Source organism: Pelodiscus sinensis, chromosome 2, assembly GCF_052426305.1.
Source record: "Pelodiscus sinensis isolate ZL-2025 chromosome 2, ASM5242630v1, whole genome shotgun sequence".
Classification (NCBI taxonomy): Eukaryota; Metazoa; Chordata; order Testudines; family Trionychidae; genus Pelodiscus; species Pelodiscus sinensis.
Genome location: NC_143053.1, coordinates 60,578,225 through 60,595,442, shown reverse-complemented (window position 1 = coordinate 60,595,442; position 17,218 = coordinate 60,578,225). Strand labels below are relative to the sequence as shown.

Sequence of the window (17,218 nt, the reverse complement as noted above, 5' to 3'; positions counted from 1 at the left end):
AATCTTATTTGCTTTCAGGGATACTACCTTTGGTAGTCCGAGCCACCTCACCGCGTTACTGCCTGGGAGCTTCCTATAGTGGAGCACTCATAGGAACATATACTCAAAGGAGAAGTTGCTTATCTTGCAGTAATTTGAACTGAGGCGCTTGTATTTATAGGTGTTCCACCTCCCTGCCTCCTTCCCCTTTGCTGTGGAGGCTCTAACTTCATGGTCAAAAAGAAATTTAGTAGAGGATGGATCGAGATGCCTCCTTACATGCCCTCATTTGGAGCCATAATGTGCTGCTGTGTCTGCACTGCAAACGCTGCTTTGCATTCACTGGTAGTGGGTGCACAGGTGTGCACGATATGGTGGAGCTTCCATAGAAACAAAATAGCTTGAAGAATTCAAGTTATTGTGAAGTAACCATTCCGTCCTTTCAGATGCTCAATGTTTTATCTCACTTTAACATAGCCTTTTTTTTAGCACCTTTTAACACTAATGACTAATTAACAATGGGCAAAAACAATGTGAAGGTGAGATTTCAGTGCATGTATTCAGAGGGAAGAAAAGACATTCCTTAGGTTAAAAAACCCCTCTCTCCATCCCTTTTTTAATCATGAAGTTAACAGCAAAACCATTTAAAAAATTCTCTTCATGTCACTTAACGTTGAAGATCAATGATTTCCAAACTTTATTGGTTCAACATACCACCTTCTTAAAAAAAATGATATATGAAGCATCATATGCAAATTTCTCCTAGTGCACACTTACTTCAAGCCTAATCAGTTTCACTAGTGTATTTCTGGACTAAGGAAACCTAAAACGAACAATTAAGCTTAGGTCGACCAAATCAGGGGAGCATTCAACTGCACATCCAGTAATTTGATCTATGCCATCAAATGCCATCAGTGCCCCACTGCTATATATATATTGGACAAACTGGACAGTCCCTTTGGAAAGAATCAATGGACACAAATCAGATATTGGTAAAGGGAACATACAGAAACCTGTTGGGAAACACTTCAATCTGCCTAATCACTATTTAAAAGCTCTCCAGGTGGCTGTCTTGTCACAAACCAGTTCTACTAGTCAAATGCACAGGGAGGCATTGGAATTACAATTCATCCACAAATCCAATTCTCACTCTGATCATCATCTCCTCAATCGGGACAATGGCTGTCTGGGAGTTTACCAACCTAAGATTCAATGAAGGTGCCAACAGTTGTCTGTGTGGATTCTTGTGTTAGTTCCCTTTGATCCTTATCTGCTTCCTTTTAAGTATCCAATCTTCAGGTGATTATAGGTACCAGCTCTACCTACTTGTTTTTCCCTTTGATATTTTCATTCCCTCTGTTCCTTGTTTCATGCCCTCTTCTCTTTCCCCCTCTCCCTCCTCCCCTATTTATTCTGGGTCTGCACATCCTAAACTCATAACTCCGGTTATCTGAAGAAGTGGGCTGTGCCCACAAAAGCTCATGATACCATCTACATGTTTTGTTAGGGTATAAAGTGCTACCAGACCATTTGTTTTTTAAGTTTATCCTGCACAAACTAACTCGGCTACCCCCTGAAGCTTCCAGCCATTATTATGTCTTTCATGTTACTCAAATTACAATTAAATATGTCATAAATGACATAACATTTTTGTATGCGCCACTGACCTACATTTCTTGGTCCAACTTTAACGTATCAAGAGTACATTCAAAGTTCCTGATAATTCTTATCTGGATTGTTGCTGAACACAACCCATGATTCGTTTTGCTTCCCATTTTATAAAATATAAAAACAAGATTCTGAGTAGTAACTGGAGAAAGCTAAAAAAGTGCCACTAACAAGAAGTTTGTTGCATGTGTTTGTGAGAAAGGGATGGGGGGGTGATAGTAGACGTATTATTTACTCACAAGGAAATCAATCTTTAAACAACTGTATTAAATGCCATCGGTAGCATGTCCCACATATTTTAGTCACAGTAGATGATATTGGAAACCATCCCTGTAACAGTGGTGATCTGGCAGAAAGATCTGCTGCAGTTTTACATTAGAAACTGTAGTTCTAGAATTCAGGACCTGTGCATTTTCTTCCAGGGTATGTCTACACTACAGCGCTAATTCGAACTAAGCTAATTCGAACTAACGCATCTAGAACTAAAAACTAGTTCGAATTAGCATTTTGCTAATTCAAACTAGCATGTCCACATTAAGTGGACCCTGAACCGGGGTTAAGGATGGCCGGAAGCAGTGCCGGCAGGGCATCAGAGAGGACTTAGAGCGTGGAGCTGCTGTCTCAGGCTAGCTGAAGGCTGTGCTTAAAAGGACCCAACCCCCACCCCGGACAGACAGTTCTCAGGGGTGCCCCGCTTGCAAAGCAGTCCTGGCTTGGAGTGCCCTGAGTGCCCACACTCGGCACATCACTGCACTCGGCCATCAGACCGGCTGCACTTGCCGCAGGCTGCCATCTGGGGAGAGGGGGCAATTGGGGGGCTGCAGGAGAGCTTCCACCCCCAGAAGCCCGCAGAGCCAGCCCAGTCCTCCCCATCGGGGGCTCGTACCCCATTCCTCCCTCACCTCCTTCCACTTACCCTTCCCTAGTCCCCCTTCCTGATGTACAAAATAAAGAAAATGTGTGGTCAAAAATAGAATCTCTCTTTATTGAACAAAACACGGGGAGACTGGGAAAAGGAGGTGGGAGAGGGGAAGAGAGAGGGTGGGAGAGGGGAGGGCAACTACAATGATCAGGGGTTGGGAATAGGTCCCATATGAAGAGAGGCTAAAGAGACTGGGACTTTTCAGTTTAGAAAAGAGGAGACTGAGGGGAGATAGGATAGAGGTCTATAAAAGCATGAGTGGGGTGGAGAGGGTGCATCAAGAAAAGTTCTTCATTAGTTCCCATAATAGAAGGACTAGAGGACACCAAAGGAAAGGAATGGGTAGCAGGCTTCAAACTAGTAACAGAAAGTTGTACTTCACAAAGCAAAGAGTCAACCTGTGGAACTCCTTGCTGCAGGAGGCTGTGAAGGCTAGAACTAGAACAGAGTTTAAAGAGAAGTGAGATCAAGTCATGGAGGTTGGGTCCATGGAGTGGTATTAGCCAGGGGGTAGGAGTGGTGTCCCTGCCCAAAGTTCGTGGAAGGCTGGAGAGGGATGGCACGAGACAAATGGCTTGGTCACTGTCGTCGGTCCATCCCCTCCAGGGTCCCTAGGGTTGGCCGCTGTCGGCAGACAGGCTACTGGACTAGATGGACCTTTGGTCTGACCCAGGACGGCCATTGTAAGCTCAGGGCTCAGGGTCGGGGGTCTCAGTGGACCACCTTGATTTTCATGCACACCTGCTCTTGGGTGGCCAGGCTGGCAGCTCTCCTGCCCTAGACGGCCACTTTTCTGTGCCTAGTGCAGAGGTCGTGGACAAGGTCCACGATGTCCGCACTAGACCAGGCGGGTGCCTGCCTCTTGCGGTCCCGGGCAAGCTCCCGGGAGCCGCCAGCCTGGTCCCGGGAAGAGTGGGAGGGCTGGGGGGCATCGGGTGGCTGGCTTGAGCCGTGCCAGGTGCAGGGTCTGCTAGCTGGGTGCTGGCAGGCTTGCACCTGGCACGGGCACCGTAGCCAGCCTGTGCCCGTTTAAGGGGTCCGGGGCTGAGAGGGGGGCAATAGAGTTTCCCTGGTGTTGGCCAGAGTGGCCACCAGGGAAAGCTGGGGAAGGCTAGCCTCCCACTAGTTCGAATTAAGGGGCTACACACCCCTTAATTCGAACTAGTAAGTTCGAACTAGGCTTAGTCCTCGTACAATGAGGTTTACCTAGTTCGAACTAAGCGCTCCGCTAGTTTGAATTAAGTTCGAACTAGCGGAGCGCTAGTGTAGCGCCTATCAAAGTTAATTCAAACTAACGTCCGTTAGTTCGAATTAACTTTGTAGTGTAGACATACCCCCACAGACCAAGGGAGCATACAAATGGACAAAGAGTTTAATGAAATTTAATAATGTAGAGAATTTGAAGAGATAACATTTTTAACTTGGAGAGAGACAAACACATAATAGAAGATTCAGAAGGGTTGCCGAGTTAGTTTGTAACTGGAAAAACTTAAACAATGAATGGTCTAGCAGCACCTTAAAAACTAACAAAATATGTAGATGGTATCATGAGCTTTCTTGGGCACAACCCATTTTCACATAATTCAGGATCATTTGTGAGTTCTAATCCTGACTGAAGACAAAGGTTGTAGAACCAAGTTTGACATTTTAAAATACACACAATAGGGTTAAAATAAAGTTGTATAATGTATTGCAAGCTTAACTACGTCTCCATGGTAACAGACTCATATAACTTAGATGTACAGGAGCATAATGTGAAAAGAGTTTTTTATTCATCAAAAGTTAAGAGCAACAAGCACATATTAAAATGAGTATGGTAAAGCCTTTACAAATGGCTTTACACTGAAGCTCTCTCCCAAAAATGGCTGTTGCAACAAACTGTAAACAGAATTAATAAACAGTCTTTTACAGAAATAACACAGGAAATAGAAATGAACTAAAAGAAAGCACCAGTTTCTCTTAAACTCTATTACAGTTGTGCTTACTGTACTTAAAACAATGTAAAACAAAATTACAAAAATGGAATGTTTAAAATTAGTCCTTAAATTTTGTCCTTAAAAACATATATCCTTTTCACATCAAACCTATAAATGGGCAATGTTTCAGTAGAGGGAGGAATAAGTAAACAATGCACTTTTTCAATCAAAAACAAATTTGGTCACTTAGCTTTGTGCATAGTTTAAGGCATCTGTAGCAATTTGTTACAGTTTCCCCCCAATGTGGCTGTTAATTACACTGTCACATTCTAAAAGAATAAATAAAAAAATGTTGCAGTTGAAACCCTTCCCACTCCCTCCCCACATAGCCCCAAACACTCTCATACTCACACATACAAAAACACTCATACTGCAGCGAAAGGGGCATTTGTACCCTTGTTCTGAAGGAGACAGTCCCCATCCCACTTTATTTCAGATTGGCAAATACCCTGAGTTGATTATGGTGTGTATAGATATTCTTACCTTTTTTTCTTGCATATGCAGGTCAAATGTACAATAGTGAAAACAACATGCAACATTTTCACTGCAGAATTGCAACACAATTAGGGACAATGTTCCCCCCACCTGCCCCCCACTCTGCAAATTCAGAAGCATTTTCAAAAATTGCATTCCCACACAGCACTGGAGTAAAGCTTGGCTGTGCTCTATGATGAATGTCAGTTCCCAGTGCACAAACAAAATAATGGCAAATGGAGTCTTTTCTGGCATCCAAAGGAAAAAGAGCTGCAGTCTCAGATTTGTTCTTTTCTTTTTTTAAAATGAAAACGCAAAGTGAGTGGTTTTTTCACAGCCATGCGTAAAGATAAGTCTAGAATGATAGTATCAGAGTACTTTTGTAAACATCAAGTCTTGCCAGAGGCAGCAGAGGATGGGCACTTCACATTTCCATATTTTAAACAAGGACTGAGTGGAAGGTATGCTTGAACATGTTTATGTAAGACTTGCTAAATCCCAAGCAAATGGAACAGTTCATATCAAATCTTGTTTTTGAAGACCTTACTTCAAACTTTTTTTAAACACTCGTGGCACCATGATGAAACTTCTTGTATTGTTTCTTCAAGATTCAGTCACTGCTGTGCTTTGCATATTCAAGGTTCCAAATAAAAGCCAATTGAGGCATATGCATATTGCTCTATGTTCCAATTTTGTAATTAAAATGGGGTTCAAATGATCTGTAAAGGAAAACTTGGAAACAAATAATGCTGGCATCGTTTACACTGAACCTTGAGTGGTCACAACAAGTTTCTCCTCAAACCCCATGTGCAGACACCTACACTAGAGTCCATTTTTGTCATGCAGATTCTGGGGTCAGGACAATGGAGTTTCCTGAGGTAATACATCTGAGTCCATTTCCTCAAATGCAGGATCCGTATCATCACCACTGCTTGACTGTTCTCTTTGCAGTCCCTTCCAACTAGCTTTATTCAGTCCCAGATGACCAAGCATTGTCTGTGATAACCTGGTATTTGAAAACCGGGCCCACTCTGTAAATAATGGCTCCACTAAGTAGGTCATAAAACCTTTAAGGATGAAAGGTTTAGATTAAAAACAAAGAATATTACTGCATTTTTAAGTTCAAGGTTTTAAAGAATTTAGGAAGTAATATAAAAGATTAACAATGCATTAGCCAGTCTTCTCCAATTTGCACCTAAAAATGGTCATCTTTCAATATTTCTAACACTACGGCATTTTATGAAAATATAGAAGTGAAATCTATAGACAAGTTACACGTTTGATAGTCAGAAGAATAGCATTATACAGGCAGTCCCCGGGTTACGTACAAGATAGGGACTGTAGGTTTGTTCTTAATTGAATCTGTTCAGTTTCAACAGCGGCTGAATCTGGACGCCAGTTCTGACTTACATACAGATTCAACTTAAGAACCCCAGGCATCCCCAAGTCAGCTGCTGCTGAAACTGATCAGCAGCTGATTCCAGGAAGCCTGGGGCAGGGGCTTCCTGTAGTCAGCCTCTGGTCAGTTTCAGCAGCGGCTGACTTGGGGACACCTGGGGCAGAGCAGCTGGGGTGCTGCTGGGTTGGTCCAGTAGCGCCGCCGCTCCTCGGCGCTACTGGACCAACCCAGCAGCACCCAAGCTGCTCTGCCTCAGGCGTCCTGATTCAGCCGCTGCTGAAACTGACCAGCAGTGGCTGAATCAGGACGCCTGGGGCAGAGCAGTTGGGGTGCTGCCAGGTTGGTCCAGTAGTGCCCGGAGTGGCGCTACGGGACCAACCGGCAGCGCCCCAGCTGCTGTACCACAGGCGTCAGGAGCAAAGCTGCGGAGCACGGGGGCAGCGGGACAGCCCAGACGCCATGGCTGTCCTGCTGCCCTCGGGCTCCGCGGCTTTGCTCTGCTTTGCTCCCCGTCTCCCTGGTCTGCAGACCAGGGGGACGGGGAGCAAAGCCGCGGAACACGTGGGCAGCGGACAGCCCAGACGCTTTGCTTCCTCTCCCTGGTCTGCTGGAGACCAGGGAGACGGGCCCCGTTCATAACTGCGGATCCGACATAAGTCGGATCCGCGTAACTCGGGGACTGCCTGTATTGTATTAAGAAGCAGCCAATTAATCTTATTTGTTCCCTTATGGGGCAGAGGAGAAATAAAGGGATGGGGGGGCTATTGGAGATGTGAAAAGGACATCCAATTGAACTAAGCCACACAAACTAGAGCAAAAAGCCTATAAATCTAACAAACAAGCTTATATGTAATAACACCATGGACAAGCTGAATTGTTTTACAAAGGAAATACACATTCAAATTGCCTCGGCATCACTAGACCAGTTAAGTGTATTGAAGTATGACCTGGCAAACTTATGTCTCCAAGGCAAAGATCACTAATGAGCTCCACAAATTAAAGGGCTCTCACGGTTGTGCAGCAAATGAGTCATCTTGAAAATAGCCAACTGCCCTATGTGCCACCCCCAATATTTTGTCTAAGTTTAAGATTTAAAAAAATACTCAGGTCCTAACTCCTAACAATTTCAATGGCTGAGAGAGGCCTAAATATGTTTAAAAATCTGGCTCTATATAGGCAAACAAAAAGTTAAAGATAAGGTTGCCAGAACTGTACTTTCGACTTATTTTAGAAAATCAGTTTATTTTAAACAAATCAAAATTATGATCAGCTATTCAGTAATCTGACTGGCTATAATGGATATAATTTAGTATAATTTGTGAGAACCAAAGTCACATTTTTTTACATTTCCAATTTTATATGAAATAAATTGTGCCTCGGGTTAAAATATATCAATCTGCTTAATCTAAGAGAACATAATTTTTCATTCAATTCCATTCAATCTATATGAAAACTTTTAAAAAAGAAAGTTGATGTTGATTAATGGGACCATCCTTTCACTTCTGTCCCTGAAATAAATCCAGCCCAGGATGGCAGTGATAAAAAATAATCTAACAGTTGTCTATTGGCATAGATGACATTTCTATGCTTTAAGACCATTTTAAAACCAGTTTCCAGTGAATAGGTTTCCACATTCCAAAAGGCTAAGTCAAATGGCAGCTTCACTGGAGGCACCAGGACTGAATGGGTATAGTGAACAAAATGCCCTCTAATTCTGGAAGTTTGTCATTCCAGGATGAGATTAAGGCACATTAAAGAAGTAGTATGGGATAGGCTGCATTGCTGCTGCTGCCCATGCTGTACCTGTTCTAAGGATACAGGACTTCAGTTTCCACGACTATCAATAGAGCACCTTGCACAAATACTAAATCCAAAGGAGAAATGTTAAAGCAAAGAAAAATAATTGCTCATGGTGAAGGAGAGTTGCTAAACGAAAACAAAAAAGAATACAAATAAAGTGCAAATTCTAGGGTTTGTAGGCAAAGATACCTTTCCTTCCTCAACTGTGACTCTGGGGGAACCGATTTTGAGATATAACCAATCCAGTTATTGAAGTTGGGAAATCAGTAGTATCCGTGCAAAATTTGGTGTTTCTAGCTCTTACCGTTTCGGAGATCTTTCGCGACAAACAAACAAACAAACAAACAAACTTTCGGAAATATTTATAAGATAACCACAAAGGTGCAGCATGAGGCCAGAGATGACAACTGGAACATGTATAACTCCAGCAAGGCGGCAGGGGTAGAGAAACAGACAGCTATACACTACATATATATATATATATATGTTTCTGTGAGAGTCTCTGTGTGCATGTGTGTGTCTGGGGGACATGCACCTCTCCCCCAGCTGTGCCTGTTGCAGCTGCAGCAACCATGGAGAGATAGAGAGGTGCTTCTCACCTGACCCCACACTCCTGTGGTGAGAGAGGGCTGGGGTTGTCCTCTCTCCCTGGGGCAGCCTGCATACTGAACCCCTCATCGTCAGCCCCACCCCAGAGCAATGATTTAAATGAAGAAAAACAACAATTATTTCAAAGACTCGAGCAACACTAGGTAAATCCTCTAGTATACATATATATTTGTAGTTACCAATCTGGATGTTGGCAATGGTTTCTGACTGTCGATCACACAGTGGACTCACACCCAAGTGATATTTTTTTTCAACATCTCCTAAAGAGACAACAATTACTTAGAAAAATAATTTTAACTGTAAGCATTCTGGAATTAATTCATATTATACACAGCTAATTCTGTCTTATGTAGCCACTCAAAAAAGGCAAATCACCTTCAGAACAATTTCTATGCATTACAACTGAATGTTTATGTTTAAAATGTATTCTGCAAAGATATAATCCAATTAAGAGCAAATACAAATATAATATATTAAATTAAGACAATCCTTCATTTGAAGTATCTTTAATAATGAGGAATACATTTCAGCTATACTCTGAATCAAGAATTTTTTGATATAATGAGTTAAAGCAGATTCTTCAACAGCTGTTAGTAGCAGAACCAGCCTCTTTCAGAATGTAGCTAACAGAAGAAAAGGACTGTCATTCTATTTTAACTCTTCTTTAGTTCTAAACTCTTGGCCCTTCATCTTACAGAATCACTATGATGCTCAGTTATTCATGTTATGATAAATTTACACATCCACTGGTATTAGATTACAATATTTCTATTCTTTTACTTGCCTTGATGGAAGAATTCCTCTGTTACTTTTTCACTCCACTGCTTGCTCAGTTCCCAGGTCCGGCATGGATTACAAATATCAGCACATTTCAGTGCCATCTAGTAAATTACATATACTGGGTTACACTCAAAACAGGAATTCAAAAAAGCTATTAGAATAGAGTATCTATTACTTAATGTCTCATGCATCTTTCTGTTCAGTGTAACAAAGCCAACCACTTGCATTTCACAATAAAATATATACCACAGAACAGAGTACTATTTGACTATAGTAAATGTCATAATCAGTTTTAAGTAAAACCGAAGGCAAATCAACTTTTATTCTGGCCACAGTGAATGAGAGTTAAATGCAAAATACCTCTCAAGGGCACTGTATGCAAAGCATTCAATACAAAGGTATTTAGATATGCATAAATAAATACTGTTTTGTAATTCTATAATTAAATCTAAAAAAAATTAAATTAACTATTAGAAGAAGATTATTTTAAAGTCATTTAACATCCCCACTCCCCATTTTATAATGGGGATTTGATACTTTAAAGACTTGATTGATCGCATAGGTTTAATGCCAGAAATCCTAGTAGGACTGAGTTAGCAAAGTTCAGTTTACTTCAGGCTTGCACAACTTGGAAAGGGGCGAGGGCCATATTACACCAAAGAAAACAGCTGCAAGCCGCAAATAGGGTTGCCAGATGCTCTCCCAAAAAATACCGAACATGCAGGCTACAATTTTTTGTCGAGAGGAAAAAAAAAAAACCCCACGGGTGATTGGCATACAAAAAAAACCATCGCACTACCCAGCTTCAGCACGCAACCACAGGAGGCGCCACTCGGCTTCCGTCCAGTACCCAGCCGGAAATTCAGAAAATACCGGACACTGCACATGTCCAATATTTTCTGAATTTTTTTACCGGGAAGAGAGCGCAAATACCGGACTGTCCGGTAGAAAACCAGACACCTGACAACCCTAGCCACAAGGGTATGTGGAGGGGGCGTGGGGAGGTGTTACTTCACTAAGAATTTTTCAATTAAATCAGGCCTGCACAACATACGGCTCCCAATGCCCTTACCCTCTTCTCTCCCAGCATCACCCTGTCCCTCCTCCCACTGACATCTCCCCTCCTGCCCTTTTCCTCATTGTCTCCACTTGGCCCCCTGGCATTTGTCTCTCCTGCACCCCGTCTCTTGGTGCCTTCCCCTTTCTCCTGACCTGCCCCCCTCCTCTCAGCACAAGCCCCTTCCCCCCCTCTACCTGGCTTCTGCCTTCCAGTTTGCGGGGCTACCGGAGTCTTTTTGAATCCGGCGGTCGCTGGCTGTGACATCATGACACCACGTCACGCCAGCGTCCTGGTGTCCTTGGACCAGAAGGGTTTCAGTGTCTGCACTGCTTCTTGAAATAGCTTAATTTGGCTTTTGGCGCAGTCTACACAGCAGGAAGCTAAAGGAAAAACATTCTTCCTTCGACTTCCCTTACTTCTCATAAAATGAGGGTTACAAGAGTCAGAGCAAAAAGTCCTCCAGCTCACCATTATTTCGAAATAATGGCTTTCTGTGTGGATGTTATTTTGTAATAATGTCAGCTATTCTGATATAACGCCACTGCATAGACATAGCCTTAGGGATATTCTTTAGATGGAGGAAAAAAATGCTCACACCTCAATGAAAGATTAACCCTGTTTCTGACTGCTGGGATCAGTGACAGACTGAAAATCTTTACCTTCATGTCTAATTTTCCATCCTCTGTTTGTGACTTATCTGCTCCTTCCTCTGTGTTACTGAGCAAGCTCTCTCTAACATGTAAGTAGAAAGGACTGGTTTTGCCCTCTACAGTCAGGAGCTTGTGGAGCTTCAGCAAGACTTTCTGATATTCAAACTCCTTGTGTAAGAAGGCCTTGCACATACAAGCACAGATTATGTCAAGTGACTGCTAGCAAAGAAGTGGCATTTTTTCCCTTCAGTTTTGTTTTTAAAATTTTTAATGACTCCTGCATCTTCTGTAAGCCTGTGGTAGAAACTCATCAAAATGGCAATCAGAAAACAGTTGCAGAGTTTGCCTTCCTGCTCCCTTTTTGTTTAGAGGCAGAAGTCCTGAATTTTGCCTGGCTGTCATCAAAACTGTATGGCAGTGAAGGAGGAACTACCTCCAGTGTTTTCAGCCTATGACAGTTTTTAAAAGTATCCTTAAAAATCAGCTGCTTCCAATAGACTTAAAAACAAGCTCAGTAACTTCCTGTTCTATTACAGGAACATTTTCTATTTTGAAAGTTAACATCTCAGTCAGTGCCTTCTTGGCAGTCTCTCTACAAAGGGAAAGAATTGAAGACAATGCCTCAAAACAAATATCCTTTTGACCCTGGAGATAGTCCATCCAGAAAAAGGTGATTTGCATTGGCAGTGCAGCTTATGGAAAGCACTAGTCATTTATGCTGTACCTCTAATGTAAACAAACATAAGAACTTAATTTCCAATGCTGTCAACCTGACATTTTACAAGAGCTAAACAACTAAAGAATAAAAACATCCTCTCTTCACTGGTTACCCATGGCTGCTGAAAACCATTTGCCTGGAAGGAAAAAAAAAGATAGTTGAAGCAATTTACTTCTGAAATAGTATGGAACGTTCAGAACAGTTACCTGCAAAATGAAGTGGCGATGACCAGCCTCCTCTAAACTTATGTCTCCTCTGTCCAAATGGGTTCTGAACAGGGACAGGTACTCATTTTGCTGACTTATGTCTGTGGCAAGAATCAGAGCACCTATCTGGCTTTCCATCAGCTGCCTGAAATTAGTGATGTAAAACATCCAAAAGCACAAAAATGAGGAAAAAGAAATTAGAGCATCATATTTATACATTTAAGTTGAATGTAGCAACTGTTTATGAATCTATACATACATTGTAAGCCATGATTGCTGTACCATTTTCAAATGTTTATATAACATTTTTATAAAACTACAATATTTATAAAAAAATACCCTGATATTTCTCAGACAGCTCTTACTACAAATATTTTATGCTAAATTATTCTAGCTATCATTAAAGAAGATAAAAAAGCTACAGTTTAAAAAATACAGAACGTGAGTTGCTGTTTGGGACACAGAACACAATTATCCTTTACGAGTCAGTAGTAGTATTTTCTTTCAATCTAATCAAATGAATGATTATGTAATGAATATATTTCCATCTCACAGCATTTCCAAGTTGTATACTGAATAATTAACTGTTCTTGCAAAACTCACACTGCGCATTAAATCTTATAATTGATCTAAATATTCAGCTAGGATTACGAATTGCTGTGTAATATTTCAACAGAATACTTGTTTACAAAGTTGTCTTATGCAATGGATAATACATTGTGTGTAATGTCACATAGTGTCATATAGCATAGAATCTGTATAAAAATACATACCTATTTTCTAATGACATATGTGCAAATAAACCCGACTCTCTCAATAACCCCACTGCTGACCTCCAGTGGTGGTTTTCTAATACTGAGGTATTCTGCAAACAGAAACAAAATTAGTGGTGTCAGTCATTAAGTTATTTCTTTAAAAGATTTTATTAGTCCTACACTACTGTCTATGCCTCTTGAAAAGGTTCTATGATTTTCTATTAAGTTAATGACTTGTATTTATTGTTTCCACTCAATGGGAAAAATACATCCTACGTTCAAGTCTACTATTAAGTGAGTTCAATAGCAATTTCACTGTTAAATATAATTCTTCTATACCAAAAAGATACTCAAACTTGGTCCTGATTAGTATGTCATTTTCACTTACCTTATATAAAGTTGCTAAGTAATGGTTTGTTTTAATAAGGAAAGGCTGATTAACACCTGGATGATCCAAATCATGTGTGGCAGCTGCAATTAAACTGAGGAGAACATCCCATGGAGTTAAAGATTTGGAAAGCTGTAATAAATGTAACAGTATTATTCATGGGAACATTCACAGGTGAAACAATTCTGATTGTCTTTTCATAGCTAGCATTCAGTCCCTGGAAAAGATCCCAAAATGACTATTTATCTTTCACACATGCTTTGAAAGAAGAGCAGAATCACATAAGGGTGAATGCAAAGAAGAGTATAAGGATACCAGCAGAACTTTTACCAAAAAAGTTTAATAGCAACAATGGAATAGGTCATTACAGGGGCAATTTGCCTACAGAAGGTTAAAGGCTGAAGATAAATTTCATCCAACCATGTTAATATCTACATAGATGCAATAACTATTTAAATATTTATTGTAGGTAGAACTGTCATTCAAATTGTTTAGCTACTCCATTACCAACCAGAGAGTATTTCAAAAGTCCTTTTTAAAAATCCATGAAAAAGAATATTTCTTCATGTTAGTTGTCCTTCTCATGTTCCAAACCAATCTTAATGTGTACATTGTCAGCAAAGGTCCTGCTTTTCTCCACTGGTTTTAATGCAGACAATATCATTTCAAAAAAGGTGTATTTTATTTAATTTAAGCAAGCTAAGGTCTACATGCCCCAAATACTGTCAGAACTATTCATTGGGTAGTTTTCATCCTGAGTCACAACCCCATTTCCTATCCCACTGGGGAGATGGGAAGGGACATTATGGTACCCAATAAGCTCTCAAATTTCACAGCCCTGCAACTGAAGAGGTTTTTACAGGGGTGCAACTAGGGGAAAGAGAAAAAACAGGGTACAGAAGAGATTGACCAAAAACTAAAGTGGTACATATTTGGACAGACCAATGACAAGCTACCTATGTACTCCTGTACAAGGCTGTTTGAATTCAAACAATCATTAGTGGTAAAGCATCACTTGCAAACCACACATTAATAATATTTATTTATCATGATATCAAAAATAAAAACCTATGGCAACCCATCTGACTGCTGGAAAACCAACAAAAAATTCAGATGCCAGTTTACTGAAAAGCCCAGGAATCTGTGATACTATCAGTGACTCAGGTTGGTGGTTTGAATCTACCCCAGATATAAAGAGTTTGGGTAAGGAGGGATTTTTATGGGCATGGCAATGAACTTTTTTATAAGCCACCTGTGATGTGCCTGGAATTTTCTGGAATAGCTGGGGTGGTTTTTTTTTTTTTTTCATTTTGGTCAATGACTGATATATTTCTGTACCAAATACAATTTGCTCTTTTTACCACTAAACAGTTCAGGATGAAAAACATTTGACAGAGTGAAAAGTCAAGATAATATCAACATTATCAAAGGTTTTCTTTTGCTCAATGTTTATGACACTTGTGCAATGTTTCACGATGAGGTATTTCACAGCACTGATTTGCTAGAAAAATCCTCCACTTCAAAAGTATGCGTGTCATTGTTAAATCAGAAGCTGGCAGTAATGACCCACGAAAACTATCCACCCTTTCCATCCCATCCCACCATCCCATAAAAAGTGCACTGTTGTATGACTATTTCACAGCCCTATAAAATGTCACCATATAAGGATTCCAGTTTTTTATTTTGAAAATATGGTCACCTACAGAAGACGATAACACCTAACCTTTCTAAAATGAAAAAGAAAGCACATAGCTCTAAACAGTTAAATCTGTAACTGTATGATCTTATTTTCATTATCTTCATCTTTCTTCCTCCTTTTGGTTGTCACTCATCCATTGCACCTTGTCTCATATTAATTCTGAATACTACATGGAGCCTCATTAACCTTAATACAATGATATACAGTAAAACTCCAATAGTCCAGCATCCAATTATATGGTATTCCCGATAGTCCAGCATCAAAATGGCAAGAGCCTAGTGAGTGAGCTTTGGCAAAAAACGAGTCACAAGGCAGCAGCGGTAGCAGCTGAACCAAGGGAAAAGGGTAAAAAAGGGTTAAAAAAAACCTAAAACATTACAGTATACTGTATACAGTATGTACAATAAAAAGGGTTAAAAACACTTTATATACAGTATATACTGTATAGAGTATATATATATATATATATATATATATATATATATATAAAACCAATTTATAGTACCTCCTGATAGTCCGGCATATCCGATAATCCAGCACCACCTAGGTCCCAAAGGTTCCGGATTATCACTGCCACTTTGAAATGTCAGACAGTTTAGTTAATCATGGTACGTACAGAATCTTATTCTTCAAGAATAAGCCAAACTAATAAAAAGTGTTGAACTAGATAGCTAGTTTCCAACTGGGTACTGTACATCATAGGTCTTCACTAATCTAATCAGCAAGTAACATTTTTCACTGAAGTTTGCTGGCTAGTGTGTAGTATACACCAGAGTATCAGCAATACAAGTCACCTTTGACAATTGTTAGGTTTCATCAGATCCTTACATATCATTGTTTCTGATAGGTATCTCTCTTTCATAATATCCATTTCTGAAAGAAGAAAGGACAGACAACTCTTGTACATTGCTACAACCTGGACCTGACAGAGGAGCTTTGTTCATCAGTATTCAAGGCGTATGGTTTTACAGAATATTAAGAAAAATACAAACGTTATGTAAGTCTTTACACATTATGTAAAACAATTTTTGATCTTACCTTAGGTTCTTTTAAATAACAGTGCATGGCCTGAGTCACATCAGCAGCATGAACTGCATTATGATAAGGGTTTTGACTATGATAATCTTCTTGAACCATAACTATATAAAGAAAAACATCTGGGTTTAATTAAAATGGCAATTTTTAAAAAAGCATTATAAATATCACAAATTGGCATTTTTAATAAGACAAATAAAAAGTCTACTTAAACAAATATTATATGTGGAACCATCTCCAGTACCCAAACACAAAGGTTTTATGTGATAAAACAATATTTTAAAGCCAACATTATATTAAATCTTAAGTCATCCTGGACATCAAATTATTCAATTCTGACCAAAATGGTCTCATTTGGACAAAGGCTACATTTTAGTCACAGGTATTTTTAGTAAAAGTCATGGACAGGCCCCCGGCAATAAACAAAAAAACCATGGCCCATAGATCCCTGACTAAATATGCTCTTGATTGAGCAGCCACCTCCTTAGAGGGAGCTTCTCTCCTACATCTGTCAGAGCATACCTAAATAAGGACCACATGCCCAAAACTGGCATCATCTCTAGAACACAGAGAGATGGCATGATGTTAAACAAAGGTGCATTGTGACGGGGTGAAGCAAGCTCGCACCAGACCAGGGCTCCATGAACCACGGTGTGACAGGATGGAGCAACCCCGCACTCAAACAGGGCCCCGTGAACCGCGGGAAGCGGGGCAGGATGTGGAGGATTGCCTCAGGATGGCAGCCAGAGAAGCGGCTTGGAACCCAGGTGAACAGCCAACCGGGGCCGAAGGGGGGATCAACAGCACACGCGCGGTAAGCACAGGACTGGAGGGAGAGACGGGCGCCGGTTGCTAATGTCACCTGCCGACGCGGCGGGGACGTCATCGCCCACTCGCGGTAGTATCGCAGGGGCGGGATATTAAAAAAGGATGCTTGCTGCTCGGGAAGGGGGGAATAACTGGGCGGAACACCGGAGGAGCCATGGAGGTAGGCAGAAAAGGTGGGATGGAAGTGGCCCACGGCAGGGTCGTGGAGCCCGTGGGCTGGCGCGTTTAGGGGCAACTCTCCCGTCAGTCACGCAAGAGATACGGATATCCCT

General features: G+C 40.9%; 1 protein-coding gene across 2 annotated transcripts in view; it reads right to left on the bottom strand.

Moving 5' to 3' along the window:
* Positions 1–4,319: 4,319 nt before the first annotated feature.
* The window catches only part of PDE7A (phosphodiesterase 7A), a 90,118-nt gene continuing 77,219 nt past the window's right edge, over positions 4,320–17,218 (bottom strand). For both annotated transcript variants that reach the window (XM_006127481.5, XM_006127483.5), the window contains 7 exons: positions 16,122–16,222; positions 13,385–13,516; positions 13,015–13,106; positions 12,242–12,386; positions 9,612–9,708; positions 9,007–9,087; positions 4,320–6,086 (listed from right to left, as the gene is read on the bottom strand). In XM_006127481.5, the coding sequence (XP_006127543.2) occupies positions 5,875–6,086; positions 9,007–9,087; positions 9,612–9,708; positions 12,242–12,386; positions 13,015–13,106; positions 13,385–13,516; positions 16,122–16,222 (860 nt within the window). In that variant the 3' untranslated portion in view covers positions 4,320–5,874. The remainder of the gene's footprint in view (positions 6,087–9,006; positions 9,088–9,611; positions 9,709–12,241; positions 12,387–13,014; positions 13,107–13,384; positions 13,517–16,121; positions 16,223–17,218) is intronic.